Source organism: Macaca nemestrina, chromosome 5, assembly GCF_043159975.1.
Source record: "Macaca nemestrina isolate mMacNem1 chromosome 5, mMacNem.hap1, whole genome shotgun sequence".
NCBI lineage: Eukaryota > Metazoa > Chordata > Mammalia > Primates > Cercopithecidae > Macaca > Macaca nemestrina.
This window is the reverse complement of record NC_092129.1, coordinates 4,612,055-4,637,629: the sequence shown is the minus strand read 5'-3', so window position 1 is coordinate 4,637,629 and position 25,575 is coordinate 4,612,055. Positions and strand designations below refer to the sequence as shown.

Here is a 25,575-nt window from a genome sequence, read left to right as displayed (position 1 = left end):
TATTATGCATTATTTCCATAACAAACAAATGGAAATAAAGTATAGCTTAACTGCAAAAAGTAACTTTTAGAACACCCTTAACAAATATTTTGCAGGAGTCAAATCAAATGAGGTAGGATCTATACAGTATGTATGAACATCAAAAAATGATCAGGACTTCTTTAGTAAACTAAAAGACAATAGGCATAGGATCCAAATTACGGAGTGGGAGGAAGTATGTGTGTGTATGTAACATTACCTATGTACAGCTGACCCTTAAGCAACATGAGGTTAGGGGCACAGACCCTCACAGTCGAAATTCCACTCCCCAAAACTGTATTAACAGCCTACTGTTGATCGGAAGTCTTACCAACAACATAAACAACTAACTTTTTTTTTTTTTTGAGATGGAGTCTTGCCTGAGATGCAGTGGCGCAATCTCGGCTTACTGCAACCTCCGCCTCCTGGGTTCAAGGGATTCTCCTGAGACAGCCTCCCGAGTAGCTGCGATTACAGGCACGCACCATCACATCTGGCTAATTTTTATATTTTTAATAGAGACAGGGTTTCGCCATGTTAGCCAGGCTGTTCTCAAACCCCTGGTCTCAAGTGATCTGCCTGCCTCAGCCTCCCAAAGTGCTGGGATTACAGATGTGAGCCACCGTACCCGGCAATTTTGTATGTTACATGTATTATATACTGTATTCTTACAATAAAGCTAAAGAAAACGTTTTAAGGAAATCATGAGGAGAAAATATATTTACTATTCATTAAGTGTAAGTGAATCATCATAAATATCTCCATCCTCATAATTTTCACCTTGAATAGGCTGAGAAGGAGCAGGGGTTGGCCTTGCTGTCTCAGGGGTGGCAGAAGTAGAAGAGGTGGAAGAGGAGGCAGGAGAGGCAGGCACAGTAAGTGTAACCTGATGGAGATAACATCATAATTTGTCTGACTTTTTTGCTTTTCCATTTCTCTAAACATGTTTCCATTTAGCAACAATCTTTCTTCCACCATTTGCTTTAGATTCAGTGCCTGTTTTCATAGAAAAGTCCGTGTTCTAAGGGAAGTCAAAAGCCATGTTGAATAAGAGGAACCCTTCTTCCAGATTGTCTGGCACTGCATCTTCTTCCTCATCATCTGGCACTGGGTTCAGAAGGAGTCATCTCCATCAAGTGGTCTTCTGTTAATTCCTCTGGTATGGTGTCTCTTAGCTCTTGAATTTCTCCAAGTATCTTGAAATCTTTTTTGCCATATCCACATGATTTCCTTGATTGGCTCTGTCATAAATCCTGTGAAGTGATGCACAACATCTGTAGTTTCCTCCAGCAGGAATTTGTTTGGGCTTGATGGCTTTTCATGGCTTTTTTCTGAAACAACAATGGCATCTTCAATGGTGCGATCCTTCCATATGTTCATGATATTCTCTCAATTGGGGTTCTCTTCCACAGAGTGCTGTGTGTAATGATCCTTAAAGTCCTTATGACTGCCTTATCTAGAGGTTGAATTAGAGATGTTGTATTTAGGGGCAAGTAGACCATTTCAACGTGTTTGTATTGAACTCATGGGGTTCTGGATGGCCAGGGGCATTGTCCAATATCAAAAGAACATTAAAGGCAATCCCTTACTGGTAAGGTAGTTCCCAACATTAGAAACAAAGCATTTATATAACTGATCCAGAAAAAGAGTTGCTGCTCAGCCATCTTGCTGTAAAACCAAAAGAGTGGCAGGCAGTGTTTCTTTTCCCTTCAAGGCTCAATTTTATAGATAAGGGCAGTCCTGATCATAAATCTGGCTGCGTTTGCACAAAACAGTACAGTTAGCCCATTCCTTCCTGCCTTGGATCCTGATGTTCGCTTCTCTTCCTAATTAATGTCCTCTGTGGCACTATTTTCCCCCAGAATAGGTCACTTTTGTTTGCCTTAAAAACCTGTTCAGACAGATATCTTTTCTCTTCAGTGATTTTCTCTATTTTTAAAATTTTCATTTATTTATTTATTTATTTAGAGAGAGTCTCATTCTGTCTCCCAGGCTGGAATGCAGTGGTGCAATCTCACTGTAACCTCTGCCTCCCGGGTTCAAGCAATTCTCATGCTTTAGCCTCCTCAGTAGCTGGGATTACAGATGTGCATCAGCACACCCGGCTAAATTTTGTAGTTTTAGAAGAGATAGGGTTTTGTCATGTTGGCCAGGCTGGTCTTGAACTCCTGGCTTCAAGCAATCCACCCTCCTCAGCCTTCCAAAGTGCTGGGATTACAGGCGTGAGCCACCATGCTTGGCCTTTTGTCCTCAATGATTTCCTTAATGGTGTCTGGGAACTCGTCGGCTGCATCTGGGTCAGCAGAAGCTGCTTCTCCAGTTATCTTGACATTTTTTGAAAGCCAAACCTCTTTTTAAAGTTATCATACCATCCTTCATCTTCCTTTTGCTTTGTCAGATAACGACTTCACTTCTTCTTGAATATTAGATTATATAGGTATGCCTTTCTCATAGCAATCCTGCACCCACAAAAAGCTACATTTGCAATAGGAAATAAAAAAGTATTTCCCAAAAAGTGCAAGGTTTTCATGCCTGTTGGTGTAGCTGCAATGATGGCTTCATAAACTTCCTTTTGTTTTTATACAACAGTCCTTATACTTAGTATGTGTGGATTCTGGTGTACACGAGAGGTCCTGGAACCAATCCCCCATGGATATCAAGGGATGTTGTAATTTTACTTACAAAAAGAATGCATTTATCTTAAACGGCAGGCGACCTTAGCTGCAGACCTCAATCTACAATACATAGCAAGCAGTTCAACTTTTTCTGTAATGTCATGAACTTTTCTCTGATTCTTGGGAGCATTTCCAGCATCACTAATGGCACTTCATAAGGGTCCCATGGTGTTACTCAAGGTTTACAGTACTGCACTAACCACAATGAGAAATATGTGAGAACCTCAAGAGCTTACCTTTTACTGTGATATGCAATGTACTGGAGAGATCAACTGCTCACTCAGAGATGATTATGTTACTTGGAATTTTTACCCAATACCAGCAACACTGATGCTCACTGCAATAGCAACAGGAAGTGGCTACAAAATCATTAGAGTAGTACACTATGTACTACAGTGAATTTGATGCAGTTATGATTTAATATTGCATCTTTACAACTGTTTACACTTCTCTTGAACCTAATGGGTACCATGTAACTGTCTGTTTGTATGTGCAAGTTTTGATAAATTTTAACTTTTTATAACAGGCTTGTATATATTTTATGGTAGTAAATAATAAAATAGCCTTGTATCTACACATATTTTATGCATTCATGACATATCTAGCTTTTTCTTTTCTTTTTTTCCCATATTTCTTGGCTAAGAGATTCATCTGTGAGGTTTTTCACAAAATTGTTGCCTTTGCCCAAAATTTTCCATTTACTGAAAAAAATCCACATATAAGTGTACCCAAGCAGTTCAAACTAATGTTGTTCAAGTCAACTGTATAAAAGGTATTAATATGTCTGGAAAAAGATATCTTTCCAATTTAACAGACACTACCAGTGAGAAGAATTGGGCTAGGCAGGAAACTTCAAATTTTTTCTGTATATATTCTATTTGTATCTCAAATTATAACCTGTAGATCACGTTTATTAGAAGAAAATGCGGATTCCTGAAACTTCCTGCAGACCCCATAAGTGACAATCTCAGGGGGTTGGAGTTCCAGAATCTGCTTTTTTTTTTCATAGATATTTCCTTGTCATTCCTGTGTATATTTGAGTTTCAGAAGCACTGCTCATCAGTTGTTTGGGGTTCTCTCTCCTTTACCAACATATTCTTGCAAAACTAACCAAACACACACAAAGCGCAAACAGTACAACAGTGCACTGCACCTTCACGACCCTTACCTCTTCTAGCCTCTTCCTACCTCTTCCACATGCGATACATGTGTACATACCCACAGACGGAAACACAGAGACGTGTTTGGAAGCCAGTGTGGATGCCCTGTGATCTGTGTGTACATGTGACACGTGCATACACATGCACATACAGGAACACAGAGAAGTGTTTGGAAGCCAGTGTGGATGCCCTGTGATCTGCATGTACACATTTGATACCTGCATACACACCCACAGACAGAAACACAGAGATGTGTTTGGAAGCCAGTGTGGAATCCCTGTGATCTGTGCATACACATGTGACACATGCACACACACCCACATGCAGGAACACAGAGACACATTTGGAAGCCAATGTGGATGCCCTGTGATCTGTGCATATACATGACACAGGCATACACACCCACTGACAAGAACACAGAGATGTGTTTGGAAGCCAGTGTGGATGCCCTGTAATCTGTGTGTATGCACGTGACACGTGCGTGCACACCCACTGACAAGAACACAGAGATGCATTTGGAAGCCAGTGCAGGTGCCCTGTGATCTGTGTGTACACGTGACACGTGCATCCACACCCACTGACAAGAACAGAGAGACACATTTGAAAGCCAGTGTGGATGCCCTGTGATCTGTGTGTACACATGTGACATGGCATACACACCCACAGACTGAAACGCAGAGATGCATTTGGCAGTCACTGTGGATGACCTGTCATCTGTGTGTACACATAAGACATGTGCATACACACCCACATACAGGAACACAGAGACACATTTGGAAGCCAATGTGGACACCCTGTGATCTGTGCATACACGTGACACATGTGTGCACACCCACAGACAGGAACACAGAAACACATTTGGAAGCCAGCGTGGACAACCCATGATCTGTGCATACACATGTGACAGATGCATACACACCCACTGACAAGAACACAGAGGTGTTTGGAAGCCAGTGTGGACGCCCTGTAATCTGTGTGCACACACGTGACACATGCATGCACACCCACTGACAAGAACACAGAGACCCATTTGGAAGACAGTGTGTGTGCCCTGTGAGCTGTGTGTACACATGTGACACGGGCGTACACACCTACAGACAGAAACGCAGAGATGCATTTGGAAGTCATTGTGGATGCCTTGTCATCTGTGTGTACACATGAGACACGTGCATACACACCCACATAGAGGAACACAGAGACACGTTTGGAAGCCAGTGAGGATGCCCCGTGATCTGTGCATACACATGACACGTGCATGCACGCCCACAGACAGGCACACAGACACATTTGGAAGCCAGTGTGGATGTCCCGTGATCTGTGTGTACCTATGTGACATGTGTACACATTCACTAACAAAAACATGGAGACGCATTTGGAAGCCAGTGTGGACGCCCTGTAATCTGTGCATACACACGTGACACGTGCGTGCACACCCACTGACAAGAACATGGAGACCCATTTGGAAGGCAGTGTGGGTGCCCTGTGATCTGTGTGCACACGTGACACGTGAATGCACATCCATACACAGGAACACAGAGACACATTTGGAAGGCAGTGTGGATGCCCTGTGATCTGTGTGTACACATGACACATGCATGCAAAACCACTGATAAGAACACATAGATGCATTTGGAAGCCAGTGTGGACGCCATGTAATCTGTGTGTACATGTGACACGGGCATACACACCTAAGACAGGAACACAGAGACATGTTTGGAAGCCAGTGTGGACACCCCATGATCTGTGTGTACACGTGACATGTGTGCACACCTACAGACAGGAATATGGAAACACATTTGGAAGCCAGCGTGGACACCCTGTGATCTGTGCGTACACATATGACACATATATGCACACCCATGGACAGGAAGAGAGACACATTTGGAAGCCACTGTGAATGCCCGTACACGTGTGACACATACATGCACACCCACAGACAGGAACACGGAGACACTTTTGGAAGGCAGTGCAGACGCCCTGTGATCTGTGCCCACACACGTGAGACATGCATACACACCCACTGACAAGAACACGGAGATACATTTGGAAGCTAGTGTGGATGCCCTGTAATGTGTGTGTACACACGTGACACATGCATGCACACCCGCAGACAGGAACGCAGAGACACACTTGGAAGCCAGTGTGGATGCCCTGTGATCTGTGCATACACATGTGACACGTGCGTGCACACCCACAGACAGGAACACAGACACATTTGGAAGCCAGTGTGGACGCCTGTGATCTATGCATACACGTGACACATGTGTACACACCCACAGACAGGAACACAGAGACACATTTGGAAGCCAGTGTGGACACCCTGTGATCTGTGCGTACACATGTGACACGTGCGTGCACACCCACAGACAGGCACACGGAGACACTTTTGGAAGCCAGTGTGGACGCCCTGTGATCTGTGTGTACACGTGACACGTGCATACACACCCACAGACAGGAACACAGAGACGCATTTGGAAGCCAGTGTGGACATCCTGTGGTCTGTGCACACCCACATACAGGAACATACAGAGGCGTTTGGAAGCCAGTATGGGCAGACAGGCCCTATCCCAAAGCGGCCGGCAGGCGTCTCCCAAGAATGGTTCTTGGACACACCTCTGTGAAAGGAAAATACAACTCGGCACCGCAATTGACTTAGCCAAAGGAAAAAAACCTAAGCTGAAAGCTGAGTCCTGCCCGAAGGAGCCTTTCCTTTGGCGCCTGAGCCGAGGGCTTCAGGGTGAGGGTTGCACATCGCAGCGAGGCCGGCTGTCTTCCCGTAGCTTCAGTAAGGCGACGGCTCCCGCTGCTCCTTTCCGTCGGCCACGCGGGTCACACTGCCTTCCCCTCCCGCCCACCCTGAGGCGGTGAAGCCCTCGACGCCATCCTCGGGAGAGGCGCGGCCCCGTTTCTGATTCCCGTTTCCTTCCTCCAGGAGCGTCCTTCACCGTGGCCAAATCAGCCTCTCAATTGCTGGAGCCCGGCCTCGGGCACTTCTCGGCTTACGCCGCCATACAGTGGCGCACTCCGAAACCCCAGGACCGACAGCTCGGCTGACCTTGCGCACCCGCACTCTCCAAGGCAGGACTCGGTCCGGGGAGCTGGTTTTGCCAAGGCGAGGGGCGCGGGGCAGCCCAGGCGGCGGGATGGACACCCGGAGAGCGCGTAGTCTCCGGCGGGACGGGGCTTCCAGGGCCCAGAAGAGGTCCAGGACTCTCCGCGGGCGCCCGGCGGTCGGCGGAGGGCCGCGAGGCAGGAGGGAGTGGAGATTGCTGCCCCAGCTCGGGCAGCGTGGAGCCCACCCAACGCCCTCCTCGGCCCTCGGCTCTTCCTGGGGCCGTCCTGCCCCTGCACCAGGGCCTAGCGCCTTTCCGGTTAGCCTCGGAGACCCTGGCCGAGCAGTGTCCGTTCGCCTGGCTAGGGGGCCTCAGGACATTATTTCTGGGTGACAGCCCGCAGGGCCTTCCGCCCCTCGCGACCTCTCGGGAGTCCCTTCCCCGACGCCCGCGGGGCTGCAGGGGCCGCAGGTTCGGTCTCGGGGCCTCCTTTCCGCAGTCCGCCCAGCTCTAGGCTAGTATGCTTTAATTACGTCAATAACATGACTCCGGCGATCCTGTGCGGCTTGGGAACGCGGCCGTGGGCGGCGGAGTCCAGGCGGAGTCGGCTCTCCACGCGCGAGGGCGCCTCCTCCTCACCTCTCGCCGGGTTCAAAGCTCGCGCCTCAGGCGACGGCGGCCAACGGGTTCGCCGCGGAAGGCCCCGCCGAGCCCCGCCCCCCACGCCTCGACGCCCCGCCCCTTGCGTGCCCACCCGCGCCCCGAAGCCCCGCCCCCAGCGCCCACCCTGCGTTTCGCGGTTCGGTGGTCCGGCGCTCAGCAAGGCCGGGTGCCCAGCGTCAACCCCGAGGTCTCCATGCCCCGCCTCCCGTCGCCAGGGGGCGGGGATAGCGCGCTGGGCGTCGGGGCGGGGCCTTGGCTGCGTCGGCTGCGCAGCGCGCGCGCCGAGCGGACCGTGCTGCAGCCGTTGGCCGTTAGCGTGGCTTGGGCGGTTGTCTTGGAGAAGCAAGATGGCGGCGACGGCGGCCGCAGTGGTGGCGGAGGAGGACACGGAGCTGCGGGACCTGCTGGTGCAGACGCTGGAGAACAGCGGGGTCCTGAACCGCATCAAGGTGAGGCCGGAGGCTGGGGCCGGGTCTGGCGGATCTGCAGAGCCTGTGTGGACAGCGGTCGTCACAACGGTCGCGGCAAGGAGGCCGCCTCCCTGGCGAGGGACCGGTGCCGGGGGCCATTGGGGGCGCGCCCCGGCAGGGCCTCCGTCCTGCCAGCCCCACAGAGGAGGTCGGCTCGTTCGTTCGTTCGTGTGGTCCCGGAGGGCACCGCGGACTGGGGGCGCCTGGTCCGTCCCCTGCTGCGTTCCGTGGGGGCGGGACCGTGGGGCCTGGGGGCCACACGGGCGGCCCGCACCTCGGCCCTGGAGCGCGGCCCCAGCGTCTCTTCCTCAGACTTGGGCATGATCCGCGGCGGGAAAGCAGCGCGTCCAGCCAAAGCCTGGGGGTCACAGAGCTTGTGTTACTGAGAACGTTTCGGAAGGCGTTTCTGGCCTTTGCACCTGCCCGCCCAGCTCGTTGCCTTGCTTGTGTTTGTTGCTGGCTAAATGTGAGCTTGTTGTGAAAATTGTCTTGAAATGGTAATTTCTTGTTTCTTAACTTTTTTTTTAAGGCTGAACTCCGAGCAGCTGTGTTTTTAGCCCTAGAGGAGCAAGAAAAAGTAGAGGTATGAAGTTTCCAGATTTTAACATGGCTGTGTTCGTTAATACTTAATTTCTCGTTCATTAAAAACCGTCTTAAAAATAGTTTATAGTAATGTATAGCTAGGGATAATTTTGAACTGTTAAGGATTATCTTACTATTGAGAGAGAGCCAAAACTATTCTTTTTTCGTATAGTTTTTGAATTTGGGGGTAATCTTAAAGTTAAGGTACCGCAGTAACTCTGATACCAATGCTAAATCTGAAACAAAAGTTCATAGGAGTTTCTTGAAGAAATGGTTCCATTGTCAATGTGTTAAGTGCAGGTTCACTCACATCTTTTAATGAGCTGATATGTTATTAATTCCTATGAAAACGGGGTATGTAGTATGCAACTTTTCCCAAAATTATCTGACCACTCAATTATTTTGACAATGAAAAAGACAGTGATTATTTTAAAAGTGCAACCACTTCTCTATGTTTACGTGGGTAATTTAACTTTTTCTGAGTCCCACCAACCATCCTGAGTAAATATTCTGGAATTTGTCAACAAGAATAGAACCATCATCAAAGTCTTAAACTCTTGCTTTATGACATATCAGTCTCCTGCCCTCTCACTTCGTTAGACCTGTATACCTAATCTCTAATTTCATCAAAATCTTCAGTTATTTGCCCTTTCCATGTCTGTGCAGGCGTCAGTCTTCTCTTGGTGGCGTTTTGTTCTGGACCCTATGGGTCTGGACCCCTAATTACCTTGCCTTACAGTCATTCGGGGTCTGGAAGACATCTCAATGATCATTTAACCCAGCAAACTAACTCTCTTCCCATTTTACACATATGTGCTCCTGGAGAGGAGTCAGTCAACCATGTGGATTGCTGATGTTGCAAATTGGCAGGTACCAACCTGGTTAGGTCCTGAGCAGACCCAGCAGCTCTCTTCTTCACCCTACCTGTGCAGTAGCCTTCTGTGTCACCCCTGCTTCCTTCTCTCTGAACACTTGGTCTTGTCGCTTCCTCCACAGGGAAGGTAGAAGCCATTAGATCCTAACTTTATGTCCTCCTCTCCTATCCCTCAATCTATTGCTCACCTGTGAAAATGTTTACCCGTGTCTATATTTATCTGTACCTCTTTCCTTACTGCTTTAGAAGAGGCTCTGTCCTGTCTAAGAATAATCATTCTGTCTTCTGTATACTTTCAAGTCTTTAATTATTTACTGTGTCTTTGACCCCATCCTTTTCTGGTGGCTTTTCTTTTGAGCATGAAAACATGTTTAAATAACTATTAGGAGTAAACTGTTTTCCTTTACTTACATTCTGCTTTTAATACCACTGTGGTTTTTTTCCTTCACAACCTGGTTTGGTTTGCTTTGCTTTGGTTTTTTTGAGACAAGGTCTTACTCCTTTGCCTAGGCGGGAGTGCAGTGGTGCAGTCATAGCTCACTGCAGCCTCAGCTCCCTGGGCTTGATTTTTCCACCTCAGCCTCTGGAGTAGCTGGGACTACAGGCGTGCACAACCGCATTTTAAAAGAATGTTCATGCTTATTCCATTTATTATATCCTGGGCTGCCCTTAGTCCCTTAAAATCTTTTTTTTTTTTTTTTTGAAACAGTCTCACTCAGTCTCCCAGGCTGGAGTGCAGTGGCGCAATCTTGGCTCACTGGAACTTCTGCCCCCTGGGTGGGGTTCAAGTGATTCTCCTGCCTCAGCCTCCCGAGTAGCTGGGATTACAGGCACTTGCTATCGTGTCTGGCTAATTTTTTTGGTTTTTTTTTTTTTTTTTTTTTTTGAGACGGAGTCTCGCTCTGTCACCCAGGCTGGAGTGCAGTGGCCGGATCTCAGCTCACTGCAAGCTCCGCCTCCCGGGTTCACGCCATTCTCCTGCCTCAGCCTCCCGAGTAGCTGGGACTACAGGCGCCTGCCACCTCGCCCGGCTAAGTTTTTGTATTTTTAGTAGAGACGGGGTTTCACTGTGTTACCCAGGATGGTTTCGATCTCCTGACCTCGTGATCCGCCCGTCTCGGCCTCCCAAAATGCTGGGATTACAGGTTTGAGCCACCGCGCCCGGCCTTTTTTGGTATTTTTAGTAGAGATGGGGTTTCACCATCTTGGCCAGGCTGGTCTTGAACTCCTGACCTCGTGATCCACCCACCTCAGCCTTCCAAAGTGCTGGGATTACAGGCATGAGCCACCGCGCCCGGCCAATCCCTTAAAATCTTAAATCTACCACTACCAGCCTAAGTAATTTCTTTTGTTGCAGGCAAGAGGAGTCTCCTAATTGTGAGCATATTTTAGTTCCTACCTATCCTAGTTGATGATTGTGACATTTGACATTCTTTTTTTTTTTTTCTTTTTTTGAGACAAAGTCTCACCCTGTCACCCAGACCGGAGTGCAGTGGCACGATCATGGCTCACTGAAACCTCAGCCTCCTGCCTCAGCTTTCCAAGTCACTGGAACTACAAGCATGCACCATCACTCCCAGCTAGTTTTTAAAAAAATTTTTTTTCGTATAGATGGGGTCTCTCCTTTTACCCAGGCTGGTCTCGAACTCCTGGTTCAAGCATTCCTCCCACCTCAAACTCCAAAAGTGCTGGGATTATAGGTGTAAGCCACCATGCTAGGCCTGTGATTGACATTCTTGATTCCTCCTTCTTGAAAACGTCTTTGACCTTTGAGACCTTTTTCTGTTCTGTTTTTCTTTTTTTGACCACTCCTTGGTTTGTTTAGCATGATCTTTTTCCTGTACACCTGACTGAGACTTATCCACAGTTGTCATTCTGTACTCTCTCACAGACTGACCTTATTCATCCAGTAACTCCAGCCATGTAACTTTCATGCATATTTCTCTCCTAAGCTTCAGACCTGTATGTTAAACTGCCCACTATATTATGCCCTTAATGGGACCATCATTTATCTGGCAAGAAATCTAAGCGTTTCTTAAGCCTTGCTCTTCTTACTTCCTGCTCAGTCATCACCTGGCTCTGTGTGTGTCAGGTGTATATCTGAAGTGTCCCCAAGGGAGTGCTCTGCTGCCTCCTTTGTGCTTGTTTTTTCTTTTCCAGATTGCTTTATCCCCTTCCTATGTGCCAGCCTCCCTTTCTGTGGTGTCCCTCACCATCTCCTTGAAGTCATTTTTCCACATTGCTCCTAGACTGGCTGTTTATAGTACACATCTGATCTTGTCCCTCCATTCTCTTTAAATATTTCAGTTGACTTAATATCTTAGAATTCCCTAAACCAGCCTACCAACTACCTTTATGATCTCGCCTCTCCTTGTCTTTTATTTTAACAACTTTATTGAGGTATAATTGACCTACAATAAAGTTAAAGTATTTAATATGTACAGTTTGATTTTTTTAATAGTTAATTTATGCAGCTGTGAAATGATCACCACAATCAAGGTACTGCACATATCCATGACCTTCAAAAGTTTTCCTTGTGCCCCTTTTGTAACCCTCTCCTCCACCCCAAACCTTTTTAAGAATTATATAAATGGAATCATGTAGTATGTGCTCTTTGTTTTGGTCTGGTTTCTTCAACATAATGCATTTGAAATTCATTCATATTGTAGTATGTATTCATAAATCATTTCATTAATACATTGTATAGATACGACAGTTTAGCGATTACCTGTTGACAGACATTTAGGCTGTTTCCAGTTTTTGAGTATTACAAGTAAGGCTTCTGTGAACAGTCATGTACAAGTCTTTGCTTGGATCTGTGATTTCTCTTGAGAAAATAAGTAGGGGTGAAGTGACTAGGTCACATGCTAGGAATATTTGTGACTTTTAAGAAACACAACCAAATTGCTGTCCAAACTCATTATGCCATTTTGTATTCCCATCAGCAGTGTATGAGGCTGCCACTGTAGCAGCAATTAATGTGGTCTTAAGGAAGCTTACCATGTGCCACCTGTTGTAGCCTGTTCTCAGCAACACTCAGAGGCTTGATGGTCTAGAAGTATTTTTTCCATACTTATTCAAATGTATAATTACAAAAATACGTTGGCCTATGGGCCACATAAGATCATCTCACATTTCATGGATAAACTGGGAATTACAAGTGTATAATTAAATTCCTGTTCATAATAAGTATGCTATAAATGGTAGATACCTGAGATGACAAAATATCAAACTTCATATATTTGAAATAATAAACAGTTGTTGACATTTAATTTTATTTCACACAGGTATTTGAAAATATTTTCAAAAGTTTATAAAATATTTAAAATTAAAAATAAATACAAATCATATATGGTTTTGTTATATTAACTTTGAGAAATTACTAAATAGCACAAAGTAAGTCTTGTAGTAATTAACAGTTATAGAATGGATTTTGTAATACCATAATTTTATCGATGAAAACGTTAAACTTTATATTTTGTATTTGTTTTTAGGGTAAACACAGGACACTTAACCTTTTTTTTTTTTTTTTTTTTAACAGAACAAAACTCCTTTAGTCAATGAGAGCCTGAAAAAGTTTTTAAATACCAAAGACGGTAAGATGTTCAGCTTGTTCTTGTTTATCTATCTCTGAATTTTTGAATCTTGATACCATTTGGGAGAAATCAGGAATTTCAGGGAGTTTTTTTAAGTCTGCAATTCTTATAGGTCTTCATTTTAAAATAATATTTCATTGTACAACAATTGTGTTGCTATTACATATTTTCATACTTGGGATGTTGCTTAAAGCCAGTTTTACTACAAAAAGCCAATATTAACTATTAAAAAGCGAAACACTGAAATCTATGAGATGACTGTCTTACAGTTAGTTACAGACTGATGATCCCAGTGAAAAAATTAGGAGATTGAGATTTTCATTACTTAATCATGTTATTCAAAGAAGAAATTTGTAACTTAAAAAATTTAGAAACCTTTCTTCCTTAATTTAGTGTATCTATTTCATAATGTTAATTTAAAAAATTCGGTTTTTAAAGGTTTGCTTACTTACCTTTTTCTTGATCTTTATAGGTCGTTTAGTGGCTAGTCTTGTTGCAGAATTTCTTCAGTTTTTTAACCTTGACTTTACTTTGGCTGTTTTTCAACCTGAAACTAGCACAGTAAGAATAATGATTTTTACATCTATCCTTTGAAACCTTCTTTGATACAAATGAGTTAATATTAAGCTGAAAGTTAATAGAATTTGACAACTGATAGTTTTTTACATTTAGATTATTTTTGGTAGTTGATTATCTGTTTTTCTTAAAAGCCATATGAGCTTTCAGATAGCTGGCACAAGTGTTGCTGCTTTGTGTTACTTGAAAGCTTGCTAATAAAAGTGTTACTGTAGGGTTAATTTTGATACGATGTTAGATTGCACCTGTTAATGAAAACTTTGAAAGTAGAGGCTCTGTAAAAGAAATAGGCATAATTTTTTAAAATAGACATTTCATTCATTAGTAAGACGGTCTCTGAGTTTAAAGATGTTTTTAAACTCTGAAAATATTTTTTTTACTCTTAAAATAACTTCTGCTATTTTCTTGTGCACTTGCATCTTTTCTAGCTGCAAGGTCTCGAAGGTCGAGAGAATTTAGCTCGAGATTTAGGTATAATTGAAGCAGAAGGTACTGTGGGTGGACCCTTATTATTAGAAGTGATCAGGCGCTGTCAACAGAAAGAAAAAGGGCCAACCACTGGGGAAGTAAGTAGAATTCTGTGTTATCTTTTTCTATTTTAATTATTGGCTTCTTAGTTTAGCGATGCAGATTAGTGCATATATAGTAAATTAAGGTTTTCTTTCTTTTTTTTTTTTTTTTTTTGAGACAGAGTCCCGCTCTGCCGCCCAGGCTGGAGTGCAGTGGCCGGATCTCAGCTCACTGCAAGCTCCGCCTCCCGGGTTTATGCCATTCTCCTGCCTCAGCCTCCCAAGTAGCTGGGACTACAGGCGCCCACCACCTTGCCCGGCTAGTTTTTTGTATTTTTCAGTAGAGACGGGGTTTCCCCATGTTAGCCAGGATGGTCTCGATCTCCTGACCTTGTGAACCACCCGTCTCGGCCTCCCAAAGTGCTGGGATTACAGGCTTGAGCCACCATGCCCGGCCTAAATTAAGGTTTTCATACTGGAAGATATTCCTTAAAAACGAAATGAAATGCATTCAGATTGTATCAATGCAAATTTTAATGAAAATTAGGAATGTGCTGACTCTTGATTCTGTGGCACATCTGTTCTGGTTTTTGATCTTCAGGAGTGTTGGGTCATGAGCTAAACTGTCTGGAACAAATCCCAACTCCTCGTTGCCTCGCTTGATCCTCCATTCATTTCATACTGTGTATGAAGTGGGCTCTACCAGGCCCTACCTCAGTGTTCTGAGACTTCTCTGCATAAGCCAACAGAAGCACTCAACTTGCTGTTATTTTTATTAAAACATCTTAGTTAAATATAAAAGGGCTGATTTTTAGGATAGTTAATAAATTTTTGGACTTAAAGGCCTCTTTAAGCTTAAAACTAAGCTGTTGATTTTGCTTTAAACTGTTTAGAAACAGTTCAAACTTATACTTTTTTGATTAGTAGTACTTTTCATACTCAACCTTTTTTTTAGAAATTGTGCTAATGAGATTAATGATCTAATTTTTATTTTCATACATTAATTTTACATAAAGATACTCTGTTTTATAGATATAGGTAACATCTGTAACTGTTACAGATATTTGATTAAATGTGATCTTTTAGTCCAATTTATAGGTAAGAATGTGGAGGGCTATATAGGTTTCCTACTTATTTTCTTTGGTGAATCTCAGAGGATACTTTCTATTAGAATTTTTGAAAATTGATAAAGCTTGCCTGAGTACTAATATATATAAGGCATGGTAAATAGACTTCGTGGGTACCATAAGATAAAATATAAGAAACTTCTATGTCTCTGAAGAGCGCAAAGCTATTTAACATAAAATGTGCTCAAATGAGGAAGTTAACATTTAAATAACAGTTTAAGATTATGGAGGAATTGTCATTTAACACATTATTTGCAAACATATTATGAATAGTTTACAGCAGGAAGCAATTGTCACATGCCAAAATTTTATTGAAGTCAATTTTAAAGTGAGAGTAGGATGTCAGTTGTGGGGCGAGGATTGGGAAGGGTGTTCCGAGAAGTTGGAACAGTGCCAGCCAAGTGTGGGAGCAGGAGAGCATAGCCAGATCCCGGGCTGGCTGGGAGTGAGGCGGCTTGCTCGGAGCACAAGTTGTCACTTCAGCTTGTGCATATAATTTCATTCCTTCATTTATCAATATTCAGCAAGCTTTTATTGTGTGCTTATTTGATAGATACTGTGCTGGGACTAGGCAATCAAAAACAAACTAAAGAACCCAGTCTCCTGGGGCCAGCAATCTGTAGGTCTTGATGACCTCTGTTGCCTCTCCCCACTTGGCTTCTGTGCCCCTGAAGGACTCTCTTCTCTTTCTAACTGGCCTTTCATTTTCTTTTCTGTTTAGTAGTTGTGCTTTGGCTCACCTCATTGCAGTGGTGTTTATGCACATTTTTGTGTCTAGATTGATCTTTCTTCCTTAACATACCACTAGCATGGACTCTGGAACCAGGTTACTTGGGTGAAACCCCAGCTCTGCTACATTCTAGCTGTGTGAGCCTGCAGTCACTCAGCCTCCGTGTGCCCAGGTTCCTTATCTGCAACATGGAGATCACAGAAGTATCGTGCCTACAGGTCTGGAGGGGGTCTGAGGAAGCAAGATGTGTGAAGCTTTGAGCACAGTGCTTGGCACGGAGGACTCTGTGTGTCATTATAGTAGGCATCAGTGGATTCAATTAACTGCGAATTGAAAATATTCGGATTGGCTGAGCGCGGTGGCTCATGCCTGTAATCCCAGCACTTTGGGAGGCCAAGGCGGGCGAATTATGACGTCAAGAGATGGAGACCCATCCTGGCCAACATGGTGAGACCCCGTCTCTACTAAAAATAGAAAAATTAGCTGGGCACGATGTTGTGCGCCTGTAGTCCCAGCTACTTGGGAGGCTGAGGAAGAATTGCTTGAACCCAGGAGGTGGAGGTTGCAGTGAGCCGAGGTTGTGCCACTGCACTCCAGCCTGGCGACAGAGCGAGACTCCATCTTAAAGAAAAATGTTTGGATACAATACAACAAAAGAATGCAAATCTAGTATAAAACTATTTTTATAGCATTTACATTGTATTAGATATAAGTTATTTAGACATGATTTGAAGTACATAAATTATATGCAAATATGTCATTTCACATAAGGGACTTGAGCATCCTTGGATTTTGGTGTCCACAGTGGAGTCCTACAACCAATCCCCTGTGGATACTGAGGGATGACTGTATTAGTATTACTGTTTCTTGTTATTGTATGGATGACTGTTTAAGTTCAGTGTAGTCTGCCTAAGTCCGGCTCAGTCCTTTATCCTAGCTCCAAACTAGAATTTCCAGCTCTTCACAAAACATACCTCCCTGGATAACCCAATAGTACACTCGAATCCTGTGTGGAAAAACTTACTTTCTTCTCTTTACCTCTAAAAAAGTAAAAACATAAAGACAAAAACAAATCCCACCTTACTCCCTGCAAATAACCCTCTTCTAGTTCTTCCTGCTCACTTCTCTGTTTTCATTGATTCTATTCCTGTGACTCCTTGGTTTCATCCCAAGGAGCCGACTTTCACATGTGCTCTAGATTCAGTTATTCTGTCAGGAAGGATTCACTCTCCACCTTGCATCCAGTAGCTTTGGTAACAGGCTGTGGAAGAAAGAGTAATTGCTGGAGGGCTTTCTCTTCTCTGCTGGATAAGATGTGTACCTGAAAATGACACCCAGTAGCATTCCTGTGTAGTGGGTGTGATGTGAAAATGGACACAGAATCGCTGTTCTTCAGTACTCCATTCTGACTCGTGGATTTGAGGCCTCCCCTGAAGTTTGCCTTGACTTTTTTGTAGCTGTGATTCTGTCAAATAGACCCAGGATAGGAATTCTGTATCCTCAAAAGGTAGTTGTTTTACTCCCCCAAGTTGCTGAACCACTAAGTTGGGCATCTCATCTCCATTTTTTGCTAGTTTTCCCTTCCTAATATCTGGGTATTTAATTTTAATAGTTTGTGTGTATGTATATAAACAAATAGATAAAATATTTAAAATAGAGACCTCAGAGATGTATGTTTTGGCTCTTCATTATTTATTAGTGTTTTCTATTACTGTGGAAGAAAACCTGTCATTTATAATGAAATAAAAAATTAGAGCTTTTATTAGCTTTTGACTTTGGCTATAGAAAACTAGCTATAGGTTAAGTTCACTGAACTAAATTACTGATTTTTTACCACAACTGCATTTAAACCACCTCAAGAATTAGGTTGCTGTGCCCCACCCGCTTTAATGTGACTTTGGTTTGATTTTATTGGATGCTCCCCAGCCGTAGGTAATTAAAGCCCTTTCTTGTTTTCTGAGCCCCTCGGATCATTTTCATCTCCTTCAGCACCTCTACCATGTAGGTCCTTATGTCTGTCCAGGATCATTTCTTCCTAAAGGTTCTCATGCTTTCAGTCTGTCATTCACTGTTGCAGAATTATTTTAAACTTCAGCCCTTCCTCTGTTCCTTTCTTCTGTACGATTGTAGTGGCTGTGCGCTGCCGACTCAGGAGTCCCAGATTCTTCAGCCCTTATGAAATGTAATGTGTGATGTGGCCTTAACCTTTCTTTCTAGCCTTATGCCTTTTTTTTTTCTCTTTTGAGATGGAGTCTTGCTCTGTTGCCCAGGCTGGAGTGCAGCGGCGCGATCTCGGCTCACTGCCAGCTCCACCTCCCAGGTTCATGACATTCTCCTGCCTCAGCCTCCTGAGTAGCTGGGACTATAGGCGGCCACCATCAAACCTGGCTAATTTTTTTTTTAATGTATTTTTAGTAGAGATGGGGTTTCACTGTGTTAGCCAGGATGGTCTCAATCTCCTGACCATGTGATCTGCCCGCCTCGGCTTCCCAAAGTGCTGGGATTACAGGCGTGAGCCACCACGCCCAGCCGGCATAGTGATTTTTAACATACTGTTCACAGTCAGTGGAAGCCTTTGAAAATTTGAACAGGAATACCCATTTGGAAGATTTGTAGAGGTTGGATTGGTAAAATATGGAGAAGTTAGCAGACTAGAAGGAGGTGAAACACGTAAGAAGGCAAATCTAGACAAGAATGGTAGCAGTAAGAATAGAAATAAGTGGACATATAGGCTGGGCATGGTGGCTCACACCTGTAATTCCAGTACTTTGGGAGGCTGATGCAGGTGAATCACTTGAGGCCGGGAGTTTGAGACCAGCCTGGCCAACATGGTGAAACCCTGTCTCTATTAAAAATATAAAAATTAATGTCAGGCACGGTGGCTCATGCCTGTAATCCCAGCGCTTTGGGAGGACAAGACGGGTGGATCACCTGAGGTCAGGAGTTCGAGACCAGCCTGGCCAACGTGGTGGAACTCCATCTCTACTAATATCCAAAAAAAATTGGCCAGGTGTGATGGCTCACACCTGTAATCCCACTTTGGGAGGCTGAGGCGGGCAGATCATTTGAGATCAGCCTGGCCGACATAGTGAAACCCTGTCTCTACTAAAAATACAGAAATTAGCTGGGCATGGTGGCGTGCATCTGTAGTCCCAGCTCCTCGGGAGGGCGAGGCAGGAGAATTGCGTGAACCTGGGAGGTAGAGGTTGTGGTGAGCCGAGATCACGCCACTGCACTCCACAGAGCAAGACTGTCTCTAAATAAATAAATAAATAAATAAAACAAGAAATTAGCTGGGCATGGTACTCGGGAGGCTGAGGCAAGAGAATCGCTTGAACCTGGCAGTCGGAGGTTGCAGTGAGCCAAGATCTCGCCATTGCACTCTAACCTGGGCAACAAGAATGAAACTCCGTCTCAAAAAAAAAAAAAAAAAAAAAAAAAAAAAAAGTCGGATGTGGTGGTGCATTCTTGTAATCCCAGCTACTTGAGAGGCTGAGGTGGGAGGACCACTTGAATCTGGGAGGCGGAGATTGCAGTGAGCCGAGATCCACCACTGCATTCCAGCCTGGGTGACTGAGACCCTGTTTCAAAAAAAAAAGAAAGATTAAGAAAGAAAAAAAAATGAATAGATTAAGATGACCTTTTAAGAATCAACAAGACTTGGTAAACTAATATTTTGGCATGGGGCAGGGTCATAGAAGGCAATATGAGAAAAGAAAAGCTCTCAAAGGCCAGTTTAAGGATTTTAGCCTAGAAGAAGATAGTATCACCACCAGAAATAGTGGTACTGAAGAGGGAGAACTGAAGTTATGAAGAGCAGCACATTTTCCTATTTAAAAAGTTACTGTCAGTCATAAAAGGATTTTTGTAACAAACAGCCAATAGTTAATATGTACACAGTGTCATAGAGCTTGTGCTGGTAGTGGATGAATTGTAGGAAGTGATTTTCATTTAAGAAACATTTTAAAAACCTCCTCCTTTGCGTTAACCACAGTGCTCAGAACCCTGTGGTGACAGGGCACTGGGCAGCAGACACAGATGACTCCTGTGGAAGCTGGGCTAGAACAGGTGTGGAAGTAGAAAAGTGGAAGAGTGTACTACTATTTGAAGGGGTAAAGTATTTTTAATGAAAATTGTTATTTAGTATTTTTTCTTGAGATAAAATGAAGTAGGGAAACAAATTCAATGAGGGCAAAAAGTAGATCTTAGAGAATTACAGGATATTATTTGTCTGGAGAATAGGGAGAAGGGAAGTGAGGAAGTAAATGCTGGAATGGTAGACCTGGGACAGATTTCAGTGGAGACAGTATCCTGTTCAAAGTGAATGAATGAAATATTTTGCAGGTAATTAGAATCTAGGGATGTGTAGAAGGTTTTTGAGGGGGTAAAATTAGAGGAAAATCTAAAAAGAATGGTTACTTTAATAAAGAAGAAATAAAATACCAACATTGTATAGTATTTCTAAATGCTAAAATTCTATTGGAGTATAGTTGGTATATTCGTGTTTTATTTTTAAATGTATTTTAATTTTAAACTAAAATATTTTAGGGTGCACTAGATCTATCTGATGTACATCCTCCACCAAAGTCACCAGAGGGAAAAACAAGTGCACAGACAACACCAAGTAAGGTGAGTGAGCTGCGGAACCCAGAAGTCATGTCTGGACTCAGCTCCAGAGGGCTCTGCTCTTCTCTCTCTAGTCTTTCTTGTTACAAGTTGTATTGTTTTATAACACATGGGCTCTTTAGTTTCTTGAAGATGCTTTTTTTCCATTAAGTATACATTAAAAAATTTTTTTTTTGCTTTGTTGGTGGTGGTTTGACATTTGTATCGTAGAAAGGAATGTGCTGGTAAGTAACAGAATCAGAATATTTGGATTTATTTGGTACTTTGGACATTTTTCTCCTATTAACAAGGGGATTTACTTACTTTTCATTTATAAATTCCTAGCTTGAGAATATTAAGCTAGGAATATGTATTACAGGATATAATATTGAATGAATATTTTAGACTTCTAGATGGGTGATGAGATTCAGAATTGTAAATCATGATGGTTTTTAATATACATGGGCTGTTTTGATAGAATTTCTAAGAAAATGTATGTACTTTGGTTACATTTATGTGTGTATGCATGTGTGCATCTGTTTGTGTGTTTATGAGTTGTTAAAAGTAAGACTTGATTTCAGAGGTTAAGCATAAAGAAAAAAAATGAGCTGTACACTTTGACTTTAAGATCCAGGATATGTAGGAATGGATAGAAAGATGATTGTCAGGAAATTTGTTTTCTCAAGAGTATAGCTTGAATTGGTAGTCCCAGGCGGTCTTATCAAAGGATAGGTTTGGGTCTGTCTTAGTCTGTTCAGGCTGCCAAGTACCATAGATTGGGCAGCTTACAAACAACACATTTTTTCTCACAGTTCTGGAGGCTGGAAGTCCAAGATCACGGCATCACTGTGGTTAGGTCTGGTGAGGTCCCTCTTCTAGGTTGCAGAGAGCTGCCTTCTCGTTGTGTCCTCATGTGGTGGAAAGAGGATGAGAGAGCTCTCTGGGGTCAAGGCCCTAATCCCATTCACAAAGGCTTCACCCTCATGATCTGCTCACCCCTCAAAGGCTCCACCTTCTGATACCATCATATCGAGGGTTAGGATTTCAACATAGGAGCTAGCGGTTTGTGGACTACACAAACCTGCAGTCCATGACAGGTCAGGTTTGTATTCTTTGACTTTCCCTTTGATTTTCATCCCATAAGAACAGAGTGATGCTGTGGAATCCATTCCAAAAGATGAGGCCCCCATGTGGGTTTATGGTGGTGGATCGACTCTCAGATATAGTTGCATCTTTTTAAATAGATGAAATTCCAGAACGTAGTGATTATACTACAAGATTCCTTTCTTTTTTAAATGTCTAGGCACAGAACATTGCTGAACGATTGCTGTTATTTTTTGCTTGTTCTTTGATGTTGTTGCTCCTTTTATTTAAGTTTGGAAAACTAAAGGAATTTTATACTTTATTTCTAAACAAGGGAACAACTATTGTATTGTTTATAGTTGCTCCTTCTGAGATTTCTAGTTTGTGTTGGGAAGGCATTTAAAAAAAATTTTTTTTTTCCTAAATGCTCATAGGAAGCTATAACCCCAAAGACAGAATAAGGTCATGAGTAAGTTTTTAAAATTTCTTTAAATTAATTGCAAATAAAACAGCCTATGTAAGTAAGCTTTACTTTTCATGAAAATATCTGGCTTTAGAAAAATTAAAATTAATGAATATTCCAAAATACTTATCAGTACCTATAGCATTTGACTATTTGGAAGCTCTTTTTAGCAAATTATTACTGTGTTTAAAGCAAATTAGCAATCCTAACCTTCTACATATAGGGTATGTCTTCTGGGTAAAATAGTAAAGTCTGTTTTATGTACTCTTATTCTCTCTACATACATTTTAAGATCTAAGAATTAAAATGAGAATCTCAGTGTTTTAGGTCAGTCAGGAAATGATGCTGTGAGTTTTTCCAGAGAAGCGGGGACTGTCCTGAGGCTGCTTTAGAGAACAGCGTTTGTCCTAACAGCTGTCTCTGCTTCTCCTGCTGCCATCCCGTTATTTTAGTTGAGTCCCCATTTCTCAGTTGGCCTCATAAACCCTCTTCAGAAACACCCTAGATAGTCCTTGTGTAGGGTTGCATCTGTTCAAAGATAAACCCTTATTTTGACACGTAAAATGCAATGTCTGTAGTACTAAAGGACCTGGATTTGGGATCCAGTACTTTCCCTACCCTCTTCTTGCTAGCTACCTCCTACTGGCACCTAATCAGCCTTGAGGGCCCATGGGGAATGCTAGAAACTCTCCAAGAGTAGTGTCCACCCAACCTTTAGGAACCAGCTTTGTGTGCTCCTGAGAAAGATCAGATGAGGTCAGGACAAGTCTTCAAGGAAGTTTCCTAGGAACTCAAGTGAGGCTTATTTAGTATGCTGCTAAAATGTAGCATGAAAGAGGTGATTCTCCACCCAGTAGAAGCTGAGCAGGTGGAGGCTACAGTATCTGTGTTTGACCTAGTAACTATTGGAAACAGTAAACATGAGGTAGATCACTTTAGGAATAGAGTTAAGAAAGGACCAAAAAAGCAGGCCTCACAGAACATATTCACTAGATGTTGCACTTCTGAGACATTTTTCAATAGGCATCTTTGTTTGGTAATGAGTTAATTTATTTTTAAAGATTTCTATTTTGTGGTAAAATCTCATTTTATTCTCATGCTCAGATACCAAGGTATAAAGGACAAGGTAAGAAGAAGACAAGCGGGCAGAAGGCTGGTGACAAGGTAACACGCATGAGGGCAGAGGAGAAAAGCAGCCTGTGGGCATCAGGTCTCAACTCTGGGGCCTCCTGGAGTGCTGGGCTCCTGTCAGGTTGGGTTCTCAGTTTTCTTATGAAATGTCACTTGAGGCTGGGCACGGTGGCTAACGCCTGTAATCCCAGCACTTTGGGAGGCCAAGGCGGGCGGATCACTTAAGGTCAGGAGTTCGAGACCATCCTGGCCAACATGGTGAAACCCCGCCTCTACTAAAATACAAAAATTAGCCGGTGGTGGTGGCACATGCCTGTAATCCCAGCTACTCGGAAGGCTGAGGCAGGAGAATCGCTTTAACCTAGGAAGCGAGGTTGCAGTGAGCTGAAATCGTGCCATTGCACTCTAGCATGGGTGACAGAGTGAGACTCTGTCTAAAAACACAAAACAGTAAGGATGGCATGAAATAAAAAGTAAATTTCACTGTCAGCTTTTATCCAGGTGAAAATCATACTGTCGAATCTTAAAACCATGCTCTCAGTTTTACTTTGAAAATTCCTGTTTTGTTGGCAATTAAAAAAGAGTTGAAAATATGGATTTTTCTTTTGAATGGATGATTAAACACATATTTTTAACATTGATTTTTATCTGAGGAAAATAGAACATCAAACTATTTTTTGGATAAGTTCTCATTGATAAATTAAAAATTAAACTTACTTCCTCCAAGACATTTTTGTGTTCTGTCATTTTTCAGACAATTGCACTTTCGTGACCCTTTATTCAGAGCCCCTGCTCACAGTAGACTGCTGGGGGCCAGTGCTGCATACCACCAAGGCCTTGGCTGCTTTTTCCTCCTCCCCTAAAGATTGCAAAAATTGACTAATCTGGTAGATTAGCTGCTTATGAAATTTAAATATTAGAAGTTTTAGAAACATTATCAGTACAGTTTTTACATCTCCTTAGGATAAGACAAAATGTTTAATTTTCAGTTCTGTGAGATTCATTAGTCCTATGTTGAACTTCGGTTATGTATAGATATTTTCACTAAGTTGAAAATCTTCAAAATTAAAGCTTTTTAAAAATTCCACCTGTTGTGTTAGCTGGCTTTAGTTCTGGTAGTTTCAAAGGTAAATTCCTACTATTGTATTCTCTTTGTTCATACTGTTCTTTATGCGTTATTAAACAAGAAGATGCTCTAAAATAATGATTAAGTTGTTTTTTTTTTAACATTTACATAGTGAAAGTTATTGTGTGTCAGTGCTTTGGGCAACACATGTAACAGTTCTCACTTAAGGAGTTTATAGTTTAATTGGAGAGATGAGACATATCTTAAGTAAGATATAAAACTTCTTAATAGATTTTAAAAATCAATTTCTTGGACTTTTCTAAAATTTAAAAGCATATTTTATAGTGTTAAGCGTTTATAATCTTATTGCTGTTGTGGGTTTTAAACAACTTAAACATTTTCAAGAAGTTTATACATAGAGCCTAGGCGTATTAAGAGATGTGGTTTTCACTTTGTGTGATGTGATATAACTGTGATGGGCCAGACTTTTGCTTTTGCTGTATTTTGGGCAGAGTGTAGTGTGTGCCCTGACTTGAGAGGGGACTGAAGAACCTAGGTGGGCCCATATCCCAGGATTTAGTCTGTAATTTGGGTCTCTTCTATTTCATTGTTATGTTCCTGAAGGCCAGGATGCTTCCTCAATTACTTGGAAATCTTTTTCCCTGTACATTTCTGATCTGGTTTCTGAACTGCCTTGTGAGAAGTCTGTATTGTAGCCTGTGTAGCCTATTGCCAGCCTTACTTATATGGGTAAGCCCTTAGCTCTTTGTTTCCCTGCCTTTCTGCTTTGCCTTGTGCATGCAGTAAGTTCCTAGCAGCCTTAACATTCTCAACATCTTAATTATCCAGATGCTATGTTGCATGTGGTTGAGGCTGTACACAGCAAGACTCCAGATGGAGCCATCCACATGGTAGGTGAGTGGCGCCTCCCAAGGTGTGCAAAGCCATCATGGGAGCCCCGCCTGTCCTGCATTCGTGAACTGGGCATGCGATGCAGGAGGGCCAAGGGTACCGCTGCTCCCGGAACTCTGGAGCACTGATCAGGAGTGTCGCATGTGTCCAGTTACTTTCGAATGCAGGAGGGGGCAAGTACTAGTGGTTCATTCAGAGACCCTGGGCACTTTCTTCAGGGAAGCTATATTCATATTATAAATAAACTTTAAAAAATCATTAATATGTACAGTTAGAATTGAT

General features: G+C 43.0%; 1 protein-coding gene across 6 annotated transcripts in view; it reads left to right on the top strand.

Moving 5' to 3' along the window:
• Positions 1 to 7,724: 7,724 nt before the first annotated feature.
• Positions 7,725 to 25,575, top strand: part of CEP43 (centrosomal protein 43) — a 42,309-nt gene continuing 24,458 nt past the window's right edge. The window contains exons 1-7 of one of the 6 annotated variants that reach the window (XR_011623238.1): positions 7,725 to 8,018; positions 8,569 to 8,622; positions 13,037 to 13,091; positions 13,564 to 13,652; positions 14,096 to 14,233; positions 20,582 to 20,662; positions 23,289 to 23,348. Coding sequence is in view for 5 of the 6 variants with exons in the window: in XM_071096221.1 (XP_070952322.1) it covers positions 7,917 to 8,018; positions 8,569 to 8,622; positions 13,037 to 13,091; positions 13,564 to 13,652; positions 14,096 to 14,233; positions 20,582 to 20,662; positions 23,289 to 23,348 (579 nt within the window). In the remaining variant the exon portion in view is untranslated. The remainder of the gene's footprint in view (positions 8,019 to 8,568; positions 8,623 to 13,036; positions 13,092 to 13,563; positions 13,653 to 14,095; positions 14,234 to 20,581; positions 20,663 to 23,288; positions 23,349 to 25,575) is intronic. The other 5 variants (XM_071096221.1, XM_011751026.3, XM_011751028.3 and 2 more) reach the window with 5 other exon arrangements.